Source organism: Fundulus heteroclitus, chromosome 19 (assembly GCF_011125445.2).
Source record: "Fundulus heteroclitus isolate FHET01 chromosome 19, MU-UCD_Fhet_4.1, whole genome shotgun sequence".
Classification (NCBI taxonomy): Eukaryota; Metazoa; Chordata; class Actinopteri; order Cyprinodontiformes; family Fundulidae; genus Fundulus; species Fundulus heteroclitus.
Window position 1 is genome coordinate 13,000,919 of NC_046379.1, and position 20,971 is coordinate 13,021,889.

General features: G+C 39.6%; 3 protein-coding genes across 4 annotated transcripts; 1 reads left to right on the forward strand and 2 right to left on the reverse strand.

Annotated features, from left to right (window-relative positions):
- Positions 1-2,818: 2,818 nt before the first annotated feature.
- On the reverse strand, positions 2,819-7,838 carry khdrbs1a (KH domain containing, RNA binding, signal transduction associated 1a). Of its 2 annotated transcripts, XR_001165147.3 has the most exons (11): positions 7,502-7,838; positions 6,984-7,111; positions 6,428-6,544; positions 6,191-6,337; positions 5,978-6,102; positions 5,637-5,895; positions 5,480-5,556; positions 5,326-5,387; positions 5,061-5,237; positions 3,164-3,223; positions 2,819-3,067 (listed from the first exon to the last, which is right to left on the reverse strand). XR_001165147.3 is itself a non-coding variant. In XM_012852288.3 (9 exons), exons 1-9 carry the CDS (start codon positions 7,590-7,592, stop codon positions 5,128-5,130), a joined length of 1,116 nt encoding a protein of 371 aa, XP_012707742.2. In that variant the 5' UTR covers positions 7,593-7,838; the 3' UTR covers positions 4,003-5,127. The 2 variants fall into 2 exon arrangements, 1 of the variants encoding a protein (XP_012707742.2); XM_012852288.3 differs by lacking the exons at positions 2,819-3,067; positions 3,164-3,223 and having other exon boundaries at positions 4,003-5,237.
- A 1,821-nt stretch (positions 7,839-9,659) lies between these two features.
- Positions 9,660-15,192, reverse strand: zbtb8os (zinc finger and BTB domain containing 8 opposite strand). The gene is made up of 8 exons (XM_012852287.3): positions 15,091-15,192; positions 14,647-14,850; positions 14,370-14,394; positions 14,146-14,267; positions 10,846-10,928; positions 10,566-10,618; positions 10,329-10,365; positions 9,660-10,230 (listed from the first exon to the last, which is right to left on the reverse strand). Exons 2-8 carry the CDS (start codon positions 14,726-14,728, stop codon positions 10,144-10,146), a joined length of 489 nt encoding a protein of 162 aa, XP_012707741.2. The 5' UTR covers positions 14,729-14,850; positions 15,091-15,192; the 3' UTR covers positions 9,660-10,143.
- A 35-nt stretch (positions 15,193-15,227) lies between these two features.
- Positions 15,228-20,929, forward strand: LOC105917477 (histone-binding protein RBBP4). Its single transcript, XM_012852286.3, has 11 exons — positions 15,228-15,361; positions 15,819-15,966; positions 17,132-17,277; positions 17,364-17,537; positions 17,637-17,752; positions 17,877-18,037; positions 18,116-18,242; positions 18,338-18,415; positions 18,695-18,829; positions 18,902-19,012; positions 20,387-20,929. The coding sequence occupies exons 1-11, from the start codon at positions 15,346-15,348 to the stop codon at positions 20,447-20,449; spliced, it is 1,275 nt and encodes a 424-aa protein (XP_012707740.1). The 5' UTR covers positions 15,228-15,345; the 3' UTR covers positions 20,450-20,929.
- Positions 20,930-20,971: the final 42 nt, after the last annotated feature.

Here is a 20,971-nt window from a genome sequence, read left to right on the forward strand (position 1 = left end):
GACTCTGGGACCTGTCTTAAAAGATGACTTTGGATAACAGCCAGAGATGGGTAGAGTAGCCACAAAATTTACTCAAGTAAAAGCTCTATCTACTGTTTACTGTAGCTAGGTAAGGATAGGGTGAAGAGCTCTGCTATCTGGGGGGAGCTAAAGCCGTCGTTTCTCCAGTCGAAAGGAGTGGATTCGATGCCCCCTGGCCACCTCCCCTTGGGGGTTTTCCGGGCATGTCTCACTGGAAGGAAACCCCTGGAGAAGACAGAACTTGCTAGAGAGGTTTTATATACCATCATATCCCGTCTGTACTGGGATCCCCCAGACTGAGCTGGAGGATGTTGCAGTGGAGAGAGATGTCTTGAGTTTCTCTCCTGGACCTGTTGTCCCCCCTTAACCCAATCTCAGATAAGTGGAAGACAATGAATCAGGGTTCCCACACCTTGGTGAACATCAAATTCAAGGACCTTTCAAGGACTTTCCAGGACCAATTTCCTCAAATTCAAGGACCACACGTGACGGCATTTACCTACTGTGACCGCTGAATAGGTTATCATATTTTAATACAATGCAAATTCAATAAAAGACTAAACGGCATAGAAGTTGTTGGGTCAGAAGCAATGCAAGAAAGTGGACTTCATTTATAGCCTACATTGATATTGATCATATTCATAGCCTACATTTATATCCACAGTACATGGCCATGCCATACTACATTACATATAAGATGTACATTAGCCTACCATTTCATGGAATTTTATGGAAAAAAGTGCAGCATTGAGATATTCTGAATTATATCAATTTGTTTTACTTACTTTCATCTTTGATTAAGCTAGTTTTTGACTTTGACTCTGAAAAGTCGCTAAATATAGCGACAAAGTCGCTGAGTTGGCAACACTGCGTGAATGTAACATATTGGACGCACGTAGGCCTAAACCGTAGCCTACCAACTAACGAAGAAGTACTTTTGCAAATTAAAGGTCTGCGGAATCAACATAATGTTAAAAGATCGTGTGGTAGTAAAATAATGACACGAGTCGTCATCCGTGTGAACTTTCAACCCCACAAAAAAATTCAAGGACTTTCAAGGACAAGGTGTTTTTTTGGCTGTTTTCAAGAACTTTCAAGGGCCTTGAATTTATTTTTTCAGATTCACAAACTTTCAAGGATTTCAAGGACCCGTGGGAACCCTGATGAATGAATGGAGAATTTTGGAGGTTTTATTACCTGTAAGGAAGAACAATGTAAATGAGCAGAAACAGACCTTTGGAATATGTCACTGTGTGATATGAGTATATCAGTTTGACTGACCGAAATAACTGAATGTTGTAATAGTGTTTACATTTTTTGAGATGAACATGGTCAGATGCTTGATTAAGAGGCGAGGCATCTTGAAAAGAAAGGCTAATGTGTGCGTATTGTTGTTTAAGATGTGTTGAACTGGGAAACTGCCCACAGAGCACGATCTTGCTGTGTTTCGTTTGGGCTAAAACCGGAGGCAATCATCTGCAGCTCTCATAAAAGCAACCACACTGGTTTGGTTGCTTTAAGAAACTGAAATGTTCATCAGGAATAAAACCAGACATGGGATTTAGTTTGGAAATTCATATATATATTTCCACACTTTCATACTTCTTATCCACGATCATCAGGACCATCTTCCTATGAAGCCTTTGGTATAAAGGCTGCCTTGGTCAAAACAAATAAAATTCTAAGAAAAAGTATTGATCAACTTACACATCTTTTCTTTTTGTGTGACATACTGAAGATAACCCAAGTAAATACCAGCAAGAATTTCCAAATGCTTAATACATGTGTTGAGGGAAAGCTATCCAAACCGACCCTGGATGTGTGTGTGTGTGTGCACTCCTGTGGACTCATTACAGCAACACTAGGCATGAAAATGCCAGTATCCAAATATATAAAGTTTGGACTTTGACTATACCACTCTAAAAACTTCCCCTTTTCTAGTCATTCAGAAGTTAGCCTGCTAGTGCATGGATCATTGTCCAAACATAAAATTACAGGTGTCTTTGTGCTATGAAGCCCTTAAAAATGTCTGATGGCACAACCAATTATCAAAACAGTAAAACATTTGTGATATTAAGTCCACCTGTGTACATATCAGTTCAAACACACTTCTTCTGAAATGCTGCAACACCTCTGATCAAGAGGCATCATCACAGCACAAAGACCAATCAGCTCCAAACAAGTCAGGTCAGGGTTGCATGGTGAAATTTGTCCTTAGCACGTTGTAGACATGTTCAGTAGGTAAAATGGTGCCAACTCAACCTTAATTCCTGGTTGTGAGGCAACAAAATGCCAAGATGCCTGAATACTTTCACAAGGCTTCAGTAGACCAGAATGTTTATGTAGCTGGTCAACTGAATCCATGGGCCCCACCAAACTTGATGTCATCCAGGTCCAGAAGCAGCAATATCACCCCTCACCATCACAAGATGTTTTTCCCCTTTCCCTTTTATACCAGACACACGTCATTTCACTGTACTTTCCCAAAGATCTTGGAAACCATGTTCTTTTAAATCTAAGATGGGCATTCTTACAGGTCAGCAGCAGTTCGTTCCCTGAAAAGTCAAGGGCGCCACCTTCACCCAGTCTGCTGCTGGATCGTCAAAGCTGACCTGCAAGGCAAGTGAGGCCTGCAATGTCCTGGATGAATTTTTGCAAGGCTCCATGTCTTTTTTTTTTTTTTAAACTCTCCAGGGGAGGGGGGAGGGAGGAATGTATGACATTAGGATGTCTTTGACATTTAAGTGACAAAAGCAAATATAGATTGTAAATAAAAACAACAGATGAGAAATATACTTTTTTTATTTTCCAAGTTGATTTTTTTTTTAAACCATACAAAATGAGGTTAAAAGCATTGTAAAAAAAACAATTAAAAACTTGACATTTGTAAAAAAGCTAAAAACTGTTACACCCAAAATGTAGAAGGAGGTAAAAAAAATACAGGCACCAGCAAACCAGACGAATACACAAGAACACCATTTGGTCCAAATAGCCCGTCATGGAAACCCTGCAGGGTCTCAGATTTCCAGAGAATTTCAAAACGGACCTGTTGTAGAGATAAAAAACAAAAAACAATGTAAACACCCATCATGAAGACAGAAGAAACGACGTCAAAACCTGAAGCCGCTCGTTTGCAACTGACCTTACAGGCCTGAGCTGCTGGAGTTGAATTTAACAACTGCACCAACACAGTTCTGACAACCTGAGAGGAGAAAAAAAGAAATGAGATCCAGAACACACAAATGTCCAAATTCAAAACAATAGGCGAGCAACAGAACATGCACAATATTGTACTACATTAAAAAAAAAAAAAAAAAAAAAAAAAAAAAGTATCATGCAACTCGAGCTGAAAGTTTTGGCCCATTAATGTGATGTTTTAAGGCTTCGAGTGCAGCTACTGATTTTCCATTAAAAACTACATTCTACAAGAAATAACCAAGATGGATAGAAGTATTGAGTGAAATGAAACAATTATTGGTTTTATTTGAGCAAGAGTTGCATCACAACCACATGATTGTTTTGTACGTCTTAATTTTGCTCGGAATAAACTACTGAATATCACAGCATAATTTTGTACTTTAATGGTTTTGATGTTTTGGATGACTTGCATTACTTAAACATGTTTTGCACAGAAGATAAAATATAAATATATATATAAAAATAAAAAAACAGAACAAATAAATCTAATAAATGAGTGTTGGGGTTAGTTTTACCTTCTTGTGGCGACCTTTAGGCTTTTAGAATCCTCTCCTCTGCGATATTTTTCTTTTATAAAAAGCAGCCAGCATGACTTTGCATCAAAGTCAAGTAAGATCCCTGCAAGCTTGATTTGGGGGATACTGTTGAAATTCAGTCATTTTCAAGTGGCTGAAGATACATTGCGCTCTTGAGAGCTCTGAGAGATACACTAACTAAAGATTAATGACAATACATGTTAAAGCACTGCATCATTGTCAAGTAAAACATGAATTTGGCAGCAGATAATCTCAGGAATGAGCTTTATTTTGCGTTTTTTTTTTCTTTTGAAGGTGGCATTACAAGTGTCATCTAGTTTGGGAGAAACAAGACGAAAAGGGTGAGCTCATCCGGCAAAAAAATAAAATAAAAAATAACACTGCTTGTCTTTTTTTTAATATATGTAATTATCAAATTCACGTCAGGCTGGCGTGTATACATACAAGCTTAAATCAGCATTGGGGAGCCATCGAGGACCAGTTTCACAAAGTGAAGGCAACCCGTTGGTACAATAAAGGCAAAAATACCAAGTTTAGATTGATTAAAATGAAACTAGAAACTTTATTGAAACACGAACTGCAGAAAAACATTTTGGGATATGTTTAGTATAACTATTTAGTCAAAAAGGTACACAAGCATTAAGCATTTTGGAGACGGCACGACTTAAAGCATACACAGTTATCCTAAGGTTATGTACAAAATATTGATGTGGCTGCAGCCTTTCTTAGATCCTTCAAACTTAACAAAAAAATAAAATTAGATCAGGATTAAGTTTTGCCCGTTACAGAACGGCTTAACATACCAATTGTAAAGGTGGCAGAAATATGGATTTCTACAATATTTTAGGTGAAAATTCGATTTGCAACGGTGAATACAAATATGAGGTGTTTGATGTTGATCAGAATATCTTACGGCTGTGTTTAAATTTGTTTTAGGCATACGTATAAACTTATACTGAAGCATTAAGAGCAATTATTGTCCAGTCATGAAGGACTTTTGAGAATGCAGCCTATACGGTAGAGTTGAATCGCCACAATCACAGTTAACCAGTAATTGAAATAGCCATCAAATACACTAAAGTGTCACCTTTTTACCCATCTGTTAAGTTTAAGTGACCTATTCTTTACAACGCAACTGAAACATTAAATGGAAACAGATAAAACAATGAAAAAAAATAACCCCTCTGCTCTTGTGTTTCGTCTGGCACTAATACATCCAACCAAATGTCTTTAAAGTTTTAAAAAAAAATAGAACTAAAACAAACCGTAAAAAAGGGGGGGGGAACAAACGAGAGGGGAAATTACTTTTTGAAAAGTTAAGCCTGTTACAAATCGGAGACAGTTGCCGCGGCAACTCTCTACCGGTAGTTGATCAGTATCTGCCGTATGGATGCTCCCTGTATGAGCCCTTCGTCTGCCGCGTGGGGGGAGCTTTGCCTCCAGCCCCGGAGCTGGACCACGAGTTGTCCCAGTCGCCCTGACCTACAGGAAGACACGACAGAACACGGTTAGCCTCCACAGACGCTCACAGGAGGACATGAGATGTGCCGTTTAGTGAAGCGAAACATACCGTAACCCTCGTATGATGGCTCCTGGGCTTCACCGTGGCCGTAATCATAGTACTCAGTATCCCTGAAACAAAAAAGCAAAAAAACAACAAAATGAGAAAACAGAACCAACATCACAAATAATATTTTTTTAAATAATCTAAAAATTTGACTTACGCTGGAGCAGGCTGCTGACTGTAATAGCTATCATATCCCTCATAGGCAGATTCTGCATAAGGCTCCTCATATGAACCCTAAACATAAATAATAATAAAAATCATTTAATCTACCAAAATCGCCACGACAGCATGCCGATAATCACTTAGACACTTACATATTCATCATAAGCATCAGGTTTGGGCTGGGAGCCTGAAGGACCCCCTTGGTGGGACATGGCTGAGGAGGGGAGCATCCTCGGAGCACCAGAGGAAGGTGGCCTGGAGCGAGTAGAGGCTCCCCCCCTGGAAGGAGCAGAGGCTAGACCTCCTCTACCAGTCGGGGCCCCTCTGGGTGCGCTGCCGCGTGTTGGTCCCCCACGAGGTGCTCCTCCACGCATAGCTCCCCTTAGTGTTCCCCGTGGCATCCCTCGCCCCCTGAACAGAAAAAATAAATTATTATACCTTCTTCATAAAACAAACAGGACCAATACACACTTAAAAATATATATGCACCCACCTTGGTCCTCCTGCACCAGGGGGTCCACCTCGGCCCCTTCCAAGACCACCCCGGCCTCTTCCGGAACCGTCCTGGGACCCGTTCAGGAACTGAGGGTCCATGTAGGGGTCGTGCTCGCCGGGCTCCTGTAATCAAGTCAGAAAAGATTCAGAGGTTACGACGCTTGTTGCACAAAGAGCAGCTTAAGGTAATGAGGCGAAAGACGTCACTGACCGGGATCAGGAACTTCTTGACTTCATCCATGGCATGAGCCATACGCAGATAAGCCTCTGGAATGGGCGCCGTAACCTCGATGAACACGTGCAGCTCCATGGCCAGGTGAGCGTATTTTGACTCGCCACCCTTCCTCAGTTCTTCCTCCTAGGAGAATAATGCACACGAGTTTTTAATGATCACAGTTATTCCTGAAATCCTCCCAACTGTCCTGCAGACAAACGTCTCTACACAAACCTTGTTCTTGTCTCTCATGGAGCCTTTTCCCAAAACCGAGATCTTTGCCCCCGTTTCCTCCTGGAGCCTCTTGATCGTGCTCCCCTGGGGCCCCAGAAGCTTTCCGACAAAGTTCACCTGAAGAATAGAGACGTAGCTCAGCAACACATCCATGCACCCACCCTTCCTTTTTTCTCTCTCCTTTATTAAAGTTTAATAACCACAGGATAAGAACACTAAATGCACACCGTCAATAATGCAGGGAAACTGAAGCTGGGACAGCTACGGGGCTGCAATACATGGTTTCCACATGTTTGAGTAAAATAAAGTGTTAAACTAAAATAATGCCTTTATATTTAAAAAAATAAAATAAAATTCTAAAAAAGGTGATGTTTTCTGATTCTGGTTTGCAAGATCAAGGCTTAAGACCCTAAGAGTATCAGCAGAAACCACAAGATGGAAAAAGGAATGAATCAATGTATAATGTGTGATCATGGAGGCTTTCAAAGTGGCTAAAATTAAGCGTGTTGATATTGTGACTAACAAAAAAAAAAAAAAATCTAAATAAAACACATACCCTCGGGTACTGCTTGGTTGGAATGAGAACCCGCTCCTTCAATTTCATACTTTTGGTGGCAAACAGGTCCAGGTAAGTCTCCTTATCCACTCCTTTCTTGGGCTCACCTTTCTGGATCCTCTCGATCTCTGCAAATTATAGCATAAAGTAAAATGCACATGAGTTTTAAACGCAAATTAACCAGAGCCAACGTGTTTGCCTTGAATCTAGGCGCTCCGGTGTGTGAGCTGACATAATGGGACCAAAACAGCTCATCGGTTCTGTTAAAAAAGTCACACCGGTGTAAATAATGTAGTCGGTTTATATCTGATACCACATGGCTAGCATAAACTACTAAAAGGTGTTTAACTGGGAGGAGGGATCTGACCCACATATGCGCTAAGCACGTGTGTTAGTGCGCCATTGTTCAGGGCCTTGTCGTGGGGGGAAAAAAACCCGAGTTGGCGCCGTGAAAAAAACATGAAAACACTAATTATTCGACTTTCTCATCGTAATTGTGCAGAAAATATCCACATTACCTGCGGTGATGAGTTTCATGGCGTGTGTGAACGATGAATCCAGGCTGTCCTTCTCAGCCAGCAGCTCCGGGAGATACTTAGTGTCTTCCATTTTGATTTTCTTTCTTTGCCAAGGCTCGACTATGGCGGACTCACGGTTGCTTGTTTTTTTTTGTTGTTTTTTTTCCTGCAGTCGCTTGACTCAAACCTCCCTCGCAACTGGTTTGTCGAATCAAACTCTGTGGATCTAGCTTATTTCTTTGCTTAAAGGTAATTTAGGCAAGGAAAATATGAACAGCCAGCGGAGCGGTGATCCCGGCCGGTGCCTCTCGTCAGCAGACAAAGGAGGGATGGCGCAGCAGCATTTGAGAGGAGAGGGCGGAAGTGACGTCACTGTGGACCGGAGACATCCGCTTGGTTCCCGCTTTTTACGTGCTTTGTTCTATCCGAAGCTTAATTATTTCAACACCAATAAACTTTTGAGTTAGTGAGTGTGTCTTTGTATTTTCATATTGAAAATATAACGATTCAGTGGAAGTTTATTTTCTCCATATACCAGGCAGGGTATTTTCCTTCATGGTTAGGAGATATATATATATATATATATATATATATATATATATATATATATATATATATATATATATATATATATATATATATATAATCCAACATGGCTGCCTTTCACATAAAGAAGTTTGGCCCTTTTCCTGAATTTATTTTTGTTATTTCAGAAATTTTACATTTGTTTCCCAAAGCAGCATCGAATCATATGTTCATGTTTTTAACAATGCAAAACACAATATGGGTATATGTAATTAGAATTTTAATCACAGCTCTCCCTGAGCTTTGGGATCTTGGTCACTAGGATATTTGTCAGTTGGGGACATACGGGGCAATTCCTTCCAAATATCTAAATTCATTGCTGCTATGGCTAGTTTTTAGGCATGGTACCATCTGCCAAGCACTTATTTTGGGATTGTGATACAGTATTCATTTATACTGTGATGGCTGCAAATTAATATGTAGCTCTACTCTCCCATTGTCGTCAAGGCCCTTCATGGTTTGTTTTTATGCAGTTTGGGCATTGCAAAGAGGACTTTTGTATTATTATGGCTCCTGATTTACTTACTTAACCCTCCAAACATGATGGATGGTCCCTGGTAAAAAGGGGAAAAAAAGTTCAAGAACCGAACAAAACCTAGGAATGTGTGACAATTTCAAAAAGTTACAAACACAAACTTCAATGTATTTTTGGGGAATTTCACGTGGCAGACCAACACAAAGTACTGCATAATTGTGAAATAGAAGGGGAAAAGATTTATGCTTTTCAAATGTTTTCACTGATGAAAATATGAACAGTGTGTGAAAATGTGCATCCAGTAATGCCACTTGCCTATAGACACCAGCAACTAAATTGTAAATAAAGTTATCTATTAGAAACTCAAAATCTCAATGCAAATCCAGCTGTTCCAAGCTTCAAAGTTATGTTAGAGAACATTAGTGAGCAAACAGCATCACGGAGGAGCACACCTGAAATAAAGGTGTGGTGACATCTAGTTAGATTATAGAAGCATTATCTCATGCTCTGAACTCTGTTCAATATATCATCCAAAAATAGAAAGACTATGCTCCAACTGAAAACCTACCAAAGCAAATACATCCTCCTAAAAAAGACTAGCCAAGGAAAGCATTATTCGGAGAAGTGACCGATCTTGTCAGATTTATATTTGAACATGTTTGAAATGCAACAAAAGACAAAAAAATGCCCAAGAACTGCAAATATGTTTTCTATTTTATTGGCTTAGAAAGAAGACAAAGTGTAATATTTCCCTGATGGCATCCTTGAATTATTCTGATTTCTTGTAACATATTTGTCTTTTATTGTTGGATTTGAGTTTTTCAATGTATTTCTATCTTTAACTTGAATTTCTGTGATGATTTAGTTTAAACCTGCTACATCTTACTGTCATTTCCTTATTTGCCATTTCATTTGTTGAAAATGTTCTATGTAGGAGGGAAATTCATCTATTCATATTTAATAAATAGTTTTAATCAATTTGGACAGACTATGAAAATAACAATTATAAAACAACCTTTTCAGAGCTTTATTAAACTTGTGGAAAATATTAAGCAAATGTACACAATATTCTCAGGCATAGGAATTTCCACACTGTGATCAAATATAAAAATTCTTTATTTTAAGGCAGCAATAACCATTAAATCAAATCCACAAAACATGCATTTATACCTAGACGAGTTAGAAGTATCGTGGTTTCAAATGTGTCATAAATAAGAATAAAAAATAGGCAAACTGTCTTACAGATGTATCAAAGTACCATGAGATCAGTTTTTTAATATTTTTTATTAAGAAAGACTTCAAATAAACATAATTACTTTAATGTCATTTGCACCCTTTATATCACTGCAGTTTGTTTATCTAAAGTTATTCTTTTCTAGTTCTACATTGCATTTCATGAGACAGGCTTTCATTAAATTAACCCTTAAGCGTTTCAACAGTAGACAATTCACCAAAAGCAGAACACCTGATTTTGCTATTTAATGATCAGTGCGTAAAATAAAATAGGAAGACCAGTTAAATTGGCCGTGTAAAACGAGCAGTTCCAATGAACCAGGAGCGTGATCTGCCCTCAGAGGTATCCTCAGATATCAATGATGGCAAATATTTCTGGTTTTTCTTTATCGTGGATCTGCATTGCAGAGTACGTGATAGCTTTCACTTCGGTTCCCTGAAATAAAAAACAAATACAGAGGATAACAGGATGAGTCAGTTTTATTCTTAGTTTTACTGTTTGTACATAGAAATCTAATCTCGTTTTTGTCCTACCTGTGGATGCTTTTCCAGAGAAAATTCTTCACCCCACCTTTAATTAGTGATGGATAAAATTGGAGTCAAAACACATTATCCAGTGGACTTCATCCAAAACTACACCTATTGAGACTTAACCTGTTGGAAATTATTGCACTTAAGACATCTTTAAGTTGTTTAGTTAGAGAGTAGATAGATAGAATTAGAATAACAAAGAGAAACAAAGACATGTCATCAAATCTTGTGTAAACTTACCCAATGGAGCGAATCTTAAAATGCATTCTGTCAATGGACACGACTTTGATCTCCTGATGAACAGACATAACAGATTTAAGCACAAAATAATACACCCAAAAAAACTTGAATACTGTCAATACCAATTGAAATATTCTAATTCTTGGGATCAGATAATCTAACAAGTGCTCTGATAAAAACCAAGAGTGATCTGAAGGGAAGAAAAGTGCTGAAATAAATAGAATACAAACTAAAGTTTTCAATGAGTGATCAAAAGCAACAAGTTGACCATCTTACTCACCCTGGGGATAAAGAAGAGATCTGCGGAAAACTTGTACAACCAGTCATCTAAGAAGTGGAAGAGAAGAGACTCCATGTCGTCACCTTTTGAAAAAGAACAAGCAGTCTTATTTTTTTTTTTACTGATCTCAGAACAACACAATGTAAGCTTATCAGAAGAAACAATAAAATATTCAGCCAGGTGATGTGATAACCCGCAAGCTCCATAAACTATAATAGCTGTCAAGATGTTCAACATAATGAAAATAAAATACAATCAAGCTCAGTAAGGATCTGACTATGTAGGTCATAATGGCGAAAGTGGGTCAATGGCTGGATGCTATAGTGTTAAAACAAGTCTTTTTTTGCTTTTTAAAATCAGGTTATGGCTAATGTTTTTGTTGGATCTTTCATATCATACCTCAAAACATACTTTATGCAGAGATCATGTTTACTGATTGGCTGAAACCACCTATTATTAAGTGTTAAATTTTTCTAAAGTACAATGACAACAAATACTATCCAAATAATTTTTTGGTTTAAAAGTTTAGATAACCTGGAGGTTTTGGGGCAGGAACTACCCACATAACTTGATGCTTATGGATTTTAATCCTTCCTAAAGGTAAACAATCCTCAACCTGTGATCTGTTTGAGTGGAATTAATGTGTATGTATAAAAAGTCAGAGAGTTTCTGGGCTTTTGCTTGTATTTTTTTCCTTTGTAGAGCTGCTGCTGGTTTAGGAGCAGAGAAACTAAAGAATAACCAAAGAATCAGGAGGAGAAGGTAGTTGAAATTAAGAAGCAGGTCAATGATATTAAAAATTAATTGAGAATGCCAATCAGCAGTGTTCAAACTTTAAAAAAGGGGGGGGGGGGGAATAGGAACTTTCCTAAACCTAAGACCAGCACCAATTTCCAGCCATAACTTTGAGAAAAATTCAAAGATAACCCCAGGATTAGCTTCCCCTGACATGTAGGACCCTATGAACAAAAAGCGACCCGTGCTGTCTGAAAATGTAAAATGAGGAGGTACCTAAATGAAAATGGCTGTGAGTCACTCACTAAATGCAAACAATTACCACAACAATGGAGCACAGACAAAAGCCTCAGAAACCTTACCCAGGTGCTTTTGGGGACGTGTGGACTACAAAGGGACAGGGAACTTGGCAAAACTTAGAGAGATGAATGAGAAATCTAATCAAAAATAAACTAGAGGACAGTCAGTAAAACATTTCAACATGACAATGATCCATAATATAACACTACAGCAGTAACAAGTAAAGGTTCTGGAGAGCAGTTCACACAAGACAGCCCAAAAACTAACCGTAACCGAAGGTATTTTGTCAAAAGGAATTGGAAACTTTACTATCGGAGAAACTAAAATGCCTCATCCATAACTAGAAAAGCACTTAAGATACAAGGTATTAAGTACTGGGTACCTAATGGGTGGTTTCTGTTACCATTATGTTTTAAAATGAGCAAACACACTTCTCTTGTAAATGATTCCACCCAGCCACCAGCCATGACAGTGAAAGAAAGGTTTTGGCTTCTTCTTTTGTTTATCCAAGTGTGAAAAGCTGCCACTTTTAAGACCCAGTATTACTGCAGATGGCTCATTCAGATGTAAGTGGACAAGTCCAACAGTGACCATTCACACAAAATCCAGTGATCAGATCACCCACTTTACATACAAACAAACTCAAAACACTGTCATGGAGTGGACTGTCAGCTGAGCAATGTAAACAGGACATCAACAAGTCTGCAGGCATTTCTGTAAAGCCTCAGATTAATTTCCTCAACTGAACTACAGCGGGCATCGAAAGTCCATACATCTTTGTCTAAATACCAGCTTTTTGTTGTAATGTAAACAAACATACCAGAATAAATCATTTCTGAACTTTTTCCACCATTGACATGACAATTAACCTTTGAAAATTCAACTGAAAAACAAACATAATGGAGGGAAGTCAGTCAGGGTGACCAATCTTGACTTAGCGAGATTTGGCCACAGCCGTTAGTTAGCAGTTAGCATCTAATGTGCACAGCCCACAGCTGATCAAATATTTTAAATAGGATATGGCTCTTGGCTCCGGTTGGGCCATCTCAAACATATAATCTACTTCAGGAAAACTTCTCTCCCAGCCTCAAGACTTTCCCACCCAATAACATGTTTTCTTTCAGAACTGTCCTTTAATTGGCTCCATCCATCTTCCCATCAGCGCTGACTTATTTACTTGTCCCCCCTGAAAATAAGTATCTCCACAGCATGATGCTGCCACTACCATGTTTACAATTCAGAAGGTGAGTTCAGGATGATGTAAAGTATTATTTTTCCACCACAGAAAGTGTTTTTCATCTTGGCCAAAAAGTTCTCACTGCTGCCTGTTTTCCACATGTTTCCTTTGTTTCCTACACACCTAGGGAAAACTCTAAATGGCAGTCTTGGCTTTTTTTCAGTGAGGGCCTTCTTTTTGCACCCTTACTTAACTGCCAGATTTGAGGAATGCATGATTAGTAGTTGTCCTGTCAGCTTGGATCTCGTCACTCTTCCAGCTTTACCGCAGATCTCTTAAGTGGTTCTGTGATCGATTTCCTCCTTGCCCGGCGAGTCAGATTCGGTGGATTACCATATCTTGGTAGGTTTGCAATTCTGCCATATTTTTTTCAATTACTCAATAAAAAGTGCTGTATGAGATGTTGGGAAATTGATATATTGCCCAACTCTACTTCAAACTTCACTGTAACTGTATCCCTGATCTGTCTGGTGTGTTCCTTGGTCTACATGACGCTGTTTGTTAACTAATGTTCTCTATTAAATCTCTGAAACATTCACACAAATACTATACTAAAAATTAAAATAAATTATATACAGGTACAAAATTAGATGACTTTCAAAATCAGTTGTTTGCCTTGGATTTTGTTCAGGGGTATCATGGTTAAAGGGCACAGAATCCCAAGATACCTACATTTCCAGATTTTTTGTTTTCGGGAGCCGCAGGTGTATCTTGGTGGCCATTGGCCAATGCTGCTTGGTGTGTTTCATCATTGTGATTTTTCATATTCTTAATAATAGCAATACCGGTGATGATTTTGGTAAGTTCTATAGGCAACCAGTTTTACTTAGAAGCACTGGAGTAAATGTGGCACTCTTAAGATTTTAAATAGTAACAAAAGTAATGAAAAAGCATCCCCTGGAGATGCTTCTTTTTTTTCACTCTTGTAAAATATGTATCCTTTATCATTTCACTACAGCTTTTCACTACCATGTGCTGGGTTATCACATGAAACCCAAGGCGCAGGATGCTTTCTGCTCATTTCTCACCCTCTGATTCCACATCAACAGTATCAATGGGCTCCACAGTCTCTGTGTCAGTCATGTAGCCAAACATTCCCATGGCACACTGCTCAAAAGCTTCCTCCAATGAATCTCCCCAGGAGTGAATTCTGGAAAGAAAAAAAAGAAAAAAGAAATACGTGAACCAATCAATGTGATCACTGAACACGAGGCAGGCATTAATTTATTAAAGCAGGAGACGAATCACTCACTGCACGTCTGCTGTATGATCCAGGTCTGAAATAAAGCAGTAAATATGAGTTAAATTAACGATTGGTGACCAGGTAAACAAATGTAATGGCAGCCATTTTAATGAGGATGTATGTTTGATGTGTTTACGTAACCAGCACCACAATAACTGATTCAACGACACAACCTTTGCATGTAATTACGACAAGCAAAAGTTAAAGAGGCTCTACCTCTTGATTTATTACTCCGTGCTACAAGCTAAGCTACCGAAGTTTTGTTTTCCACAATTGTCAGACTTACATTCATATTTCTTGTTGATGGGAGGATATTTAGATTTAGTGGCTTTCTGTGTCTCTGTCAGGCCTAACTCACGGTCGTCCATTGAAGCTGGAAGTTGATTCAAACCTAAAAATTATGATTGATCTCGGTGAACACCATGACGCTGAGCTTCAACGATGCGTTCAGGCTAAGCTCCAAATGTTATCACTATATCAAGCGCACAAACTATAGAAAATAAAAGGAAGAAAACAAACAGCAGTCATTAAATATTTTGTATTACGGTTAACCCAAAGCTCACATTCAATGTAGCGTTTCAGTAAAACAAATAAACATATTATCTGAATTATGCAAAGCAGCATTTTATCGCGTTTTGCCGAGAAAGCGGCTGGAAGATTTTGTTTATTGTGCATCGTTAGTTCCGAATGTTGTCACAAAACCCGTTATGATGAAGCTTGGACGACTTACTCGAGGCACCAATTTAAAAAACACGACAACGTGCTGACATTTCAAAGCACGATCGTGTCATTTCCGACGTTTCGTGTTGCGTTTTCGGAGTTTCCGGATCTAATGTCATGAGGACTTCCTGTCGGCTCTGCTTTACGCTGATTGGTCGCTGGTGTTCTGTGGAGTTGGCGCCATTGCGGAGCTCCGTGCTGTCTTGTGGGCGCTCTCCCGACAAACACTTCTTTTTGCCCGAATTATCAGCGCAGTTCCGACAAAATGGCCGATAAAGACGGTAAGAGTGCCGTTCGTTTAGGACTACAAGTTTATTTTTCTATGTTCGCAGTTCATGACGGTACACAGCTCGAGAGCAGTCGGACCGGTGGCTGTTGGCGCGTCAGCCAGCATCTCCTTTCATTGTTACAGAGCAGCATGCTAGCTGTTAGCTGCTAACTCGCTGGTGGCAAGGGGACGTCCACTGCAATAATATATATCGAATAGTGCCGAATGTGGACCTACGTTTTACGTTCACGCGTTTCTTTGTGTATCTTGCCAGAAATTACCGTGTTATACCCGTTTTCACACCAGGAAATAACCTGAAACGATTGCCATAGTGTTGGTACATGTATGACAAGTAGGTAGTTGACGTCTAAGCGCCACATGGTTGTAATTAGCTTTCTTCCAGTGTGCGGGGCTACCGTGAAGCTTGTGGCTATTTTATTTTTTACAATGGAGTTTCAATATTTTTGCAGCCGCATTTGACGATGCCGTGGAGGAAAGGGTGATCAACGAGGAGTACAAGATCTGGAAGAAGAACACCCCCTTCCTCTATGATCTGGTCATGACCCACGCCCTGGAGTGGCCCAGCCTGACCGCCCAGTGGCTGCCAGATGTCACCAGGTGAGTAAGGGACGTGCTACACCAAACATCTCCTGCATGTTTTAGGTCTGACTCTGCTCCAACACATTTGATTCAAGCGAATGATTTGCCTTTCAGTCTGTCATCAAGGTCTAAAGAGGCCTACTAATTATTAAGCACTCATTAGGTTCAGCTGTGGTGAACCTGGACAACTTCTAAAGCACACAAGCTGAGGAGTGACTTTGAGCCCCACTGCGCTACACCTTCACAGATACCCTTATAGAAACAGCGGATCCAAAGTTTTGTGGGGCCTGAAGCAGAATTTGATTAAGGGACCTCCGCACGGCTCAACTCCTTTCTAGCATTCTGTGTTAGGCTTGACATTGTGAATATGGATTGCAATTTGAGACAGTCAAACAATAAAGTTTGCCGGGACGGCTAAATGTCAGCTGGAGTCACATGTTTTGTGTCAATTTTGCAGCTGAATTAGTTTTTTTTGTTACAGTTTTTATCACCTATCTTTTTCCAGTCTGAAACGAGATGAAGACATAAGTTATGCAGCAGAACTAGAGTTGATGATAATTATAATTCAAGAAGTTGCTCTTTTAGTTAAAATTTTATTTAGCACAATTTTCTTTAAGTTCTGTTGCTTTTAATTTAAAACTAAAGTGACTACAGAATTGTAATTAAAAGTCGGTGATTAACATTTAAGAGTCGAATTATAATATCAATATCAATAAACGCTCCTCCTGCAAGCAATTGATAAAACAGGTTTGGACGTGGATCTCAAATTTTCAGATACTAAATATTTTAGGAACGTTAGTCGCTTTGACAAGGAATGACATCACTTTTCACTATTTATGCATTAAAGTATACTTCCCCAACCCTTTATCTGATTTATATTAAACAAAAAAATTCATAGTGTAAAACACTATAGGTTCTTTAGCTATAGAGCGGCTGGTCATAGTTTAAGGGACAATTTGCAGATTTGCGCCTCTGGCTGGTTCATTTACGTCAAAATCGCTGCTGTCTTATGAGGGACTCTGATGTGCTACTGTTAAATTTCCAGATTCACCTGTGGGGACAAATCTGTCATTCTTGAGGGTCCCCCCCCCCCCTTCCTTAGGTGGCAGCTGCCTAATTAGCTTATGTCTTAAGCTGACTCTATGTAGGAATGTTGGTGTTGAAGTCTTGTGGTTCTTCACAGACCCGAGGGGAAGGACTACAGCGTGCACAGACTGGTGCTGGGGACGCATACGTCTGATGAGCAGAACCATCTTGTTATCGCCAGTGTCCAGCTTCCGAATGACGACGCCCAGTTTGATGCCTCGCACTATGACAGCGAGAAAGGAGGTGAGGGATGTTCTGTTGATGTATATCAAAATTTTGCGTTATTATTGCACCAAGTTAAGGTAGTTTTAATATGTTTGTTTTTTCAGAGTTTGGAGGCTTTGGCTCTGTAAGTGGGAAAATAGAGATTGAGATCAAGATCAATCATGAAGGCGAGGTGAACAGAGCTCGTTACATGCCCCAGAATCCCTGCATTATTGCCACCAAAACCCCCACCAGTGACGTCCTGGTCTTCGATTACACAAAACACCCATCCAAGCCTGGTAAGGGCAATTCTAACACCTTTTACAAAAGTGTATGCCACAATTTTCCTCTGAAATTTTGCTGATTCTTTTTAACATTGGTTATATTTTCTCTATAAGATCCTTCTGGAGAATGCACCCCAGATCTGCGTCTCAGGGGCCACCAGAAGGAGGGCTACGGCCTCTCCTGGAACCCAAACCTCAGCGGATGCCTCCTTAGTGCTTCTGATGACCACGTGAGCGACCTGTCTAAATCTTTTGCAACTTAAATAAAATGTTTTACTTCTGTTGCATAATCAGTTTATTTTATCCTCAGTGCAACTTTCTCTGTGGTTAAACGTTTCATATTTTTGTCTGCAGACTATATGCCTCTGGGATATCAGCACAGTGCCAAAGGAGGGGAAGATTGTAGATGCCAAAACAATCTTCACAGGCCACACTGCTGTGGTGGAGGACGTCTCCTGGCACCTGCTCCATGAATCCCTGTTTGGATCTGTGGCAGATGACCAAAAACTCATGATGTATGTAACCTTTTAGACAAAAAAAAAAATCAGTGAATCTGAGCGTTTGCTTAAAACAGTTTTTTATTTTTGGAACAGCTGGGACACGCGGTCAAACAACACCTCCAAACCGAGCCACGCAGTGGACGCCCACACCGCTGAAGTCAACTGCCTGTCCTTCAATCCCTACAGCGAGTTCATTCTGGCCACCGGCTCTGCTGACAAGGTGGGACGCGGTTCTGGTGAACTCCTAAACGGCATCCTGCGCTCACTGTTTGGTTCAGTTGGATCAATTTGCTTCGGCTCTTTTTCCATCTGCAGACCGTGGCTCTTTGGGACCTGAGGAACCTGAAGCTGAAACTCCACTCATTTGAATCTCACAAGGACGAGATCTTCCAGGTAAGACTTAAACCAGGACAAAATTAGCCCCATAACTTAAAACTTAACTTGGTGCCCGCTCTCTAAACCTCATTTAATGGTTCATGTGCCCACTGATCTAACCCAAGCTTAAGTCAGTAAACACCATAATACGTATTTTAAGTAAATGCACATTAATGACAGTGAGGGAGTCATTTTGGCAAACGATTGATATAAATTAAAGCAGGCATATCTGATTCCACATATGCAAATGTTTTCTTTTTAAGAGGCCTTTGTTCCACCTCTTCTGTCTTCTCACAGGTTCAGTGGTCTCCTCATAACGAGACGATCCTCGCCTCCAGCGGCACCGACAGGCGGCTCAACGTCTGGGACCTGAGCAAGATCGGAGAGGAGCAGTCGCCAGAAGATGCCGAGGACGGTCCTCCGGAGCTGCTGGTGAGCGCTCGTCCCAAGTGCTGTTTAGATTTTAGTCGGTGCTGTGCTAATCCTTCCTGCTCCGTTCCTTAGTTCATCCACGGTGGACACACAGCTAAGATCTCAGACTTTTCCTGGAACCCCAACGAGCCGTGGGTCATCTGTTCGGTGTCGGAGGACAACATCATGCAAGTGTGGCAGATGGTAAGAGCTCACTGTCGCATTCTGAGTCACACGGGGTTCCTGCACAACCTGGAAATGGGCGGAATCGGATTATTCTATTTTCCAGCTCTGGAAAAGTATCATAAAATAATAAATTTATGGCATCCTAGGGCTGGACAATATAGAGAAAGGCATAAAATTGAAATCATCCTGATCGACATTGATATAATTACCCATAAATTCAAAACATATGCACATAAGTGCAGCCCTGGGCATTTTATGCTGTTGCTTAGCAACTTATTTTTAGATACAGAACACACAAACGGCGAATTTAAACTCAAACCTTTTTATCAAAACTGCAAGTTTAAAAAAAAAAAAAAAACGCGGGTTCTCTGAACTCTTTGAAGGGGGCGGAGCGTTCCTGGCTCTGCGTTTGTGATTGGTTGGGAGGATGTAGTGACTGTAGTATTAACCTCGATGAATGGCTAGAATGCAAAAGGAAGGAAAACTGTTCTGTTGAACTTTTTATTGACCTTTTTTTCTATAGATGATGCACGTCTATTGAATAATATATATATATATATATATATATATATATATATATATATATATATATATATATATATATATATATATATATATATATATATAATTGAATTATTGTTCAGCCCTATAACATCCAAAATGTTGCTTCTGTCCATCGCCTGTCTCATTCTTTTCTCAATTATTCCACCAATCCTTCCATTTTTGCATCATTTGAAAATCTATCCCCATCTGTCTCTTTTTTTTTTTTTTTGGTCAATGAAGTATCCATATCTCTGTTTCTCCATCCACTGTATTATTATTATTACTACCTAAAACGGGATTCTAAACTCTGGAAAGTTGAGTCTGAAAATGTTCAAAAACTGATGCTGCACAGTATATTGCAAATGTATAATATTTCCAATATCACTGTATGCAATAAGCATATCCTGACGAATTGTTTGTACTATTTATGTAAGCACCATGTATTTCGACTGAGTGTCTGTAAAAGGTTTGGTGAGACTAAAGGCCAAAATGGCTGACATCAAGCTGAAGCAGCTTTTAACAAAACCTTGTTTTCATGAAAGTGGTACATTTAGTCCCCCCCCCCCCCAAGTAGCTACAGTGATTACTCATTATTTGAGGTCTGCTTTGAATCCAAAGCAGAAACACATTAACGCTGTTAAATTTGGTTATTTATTCCAAGTCATATTGTCGCAACATTCACCAACATTGTTGCATGTTTTCCTAGCATAATCAGCCCTAGTAGGAATCCTGATTGTAAACTAATGTGGGGAATATGATAAAACCTAAACTACAATTGGGAAGTGTTTCTCATTCTATTTATTATAGCACAGTGAATCTAAACCTTTCGTAAATTGTGGTTTTGCACAGGCTGAGAACATCTACAACGACGAGGACCCAGAGGGCGCCGCAGACTCAGAGGTCCAGGCATGAGTCCAGCTGTGACCGCGCTTCTTTTGACCTGCTTGCTAAAAATGGATCACTTTCTCAGATCTGCTTGCAGACGGCAGTAAAACCATGAGGTGCATCTAGGAGAAAAAGTGTTTTAAAGAGTTCGTGCACCATTAAGGTGCTGTGGCGAATTTCAAATGGCGCCTGTTTCAGTCTGGTTCTAAGATACTATTTAGTTTTTCCAACATCTGTGGTTCGTATTGAAACCATCACAGACACGTCTGCTGTCATCACTTTTATTTCTTAATAGCTGTGCCGAAAACATGTCCACAACGATCCATTTTTAATACAATTGTACATACTGTAGGTTTTCCTTTTGCTTGACATTTGTAGGTGAGTTTTCCAGCTTGTGTGGCGTCACTTGTCAGTGTTTTGTTTCTTCTGCATTTCGTTTCCCTGTGCTGCACCTGAAGTTTTGTGTATCTAAGTATATTCATAATAAAAAATATTTACAGAAACCTGCTTTTCTTCCGCCATTTTTTTTTTTTAAGATGCCTGCAGGAC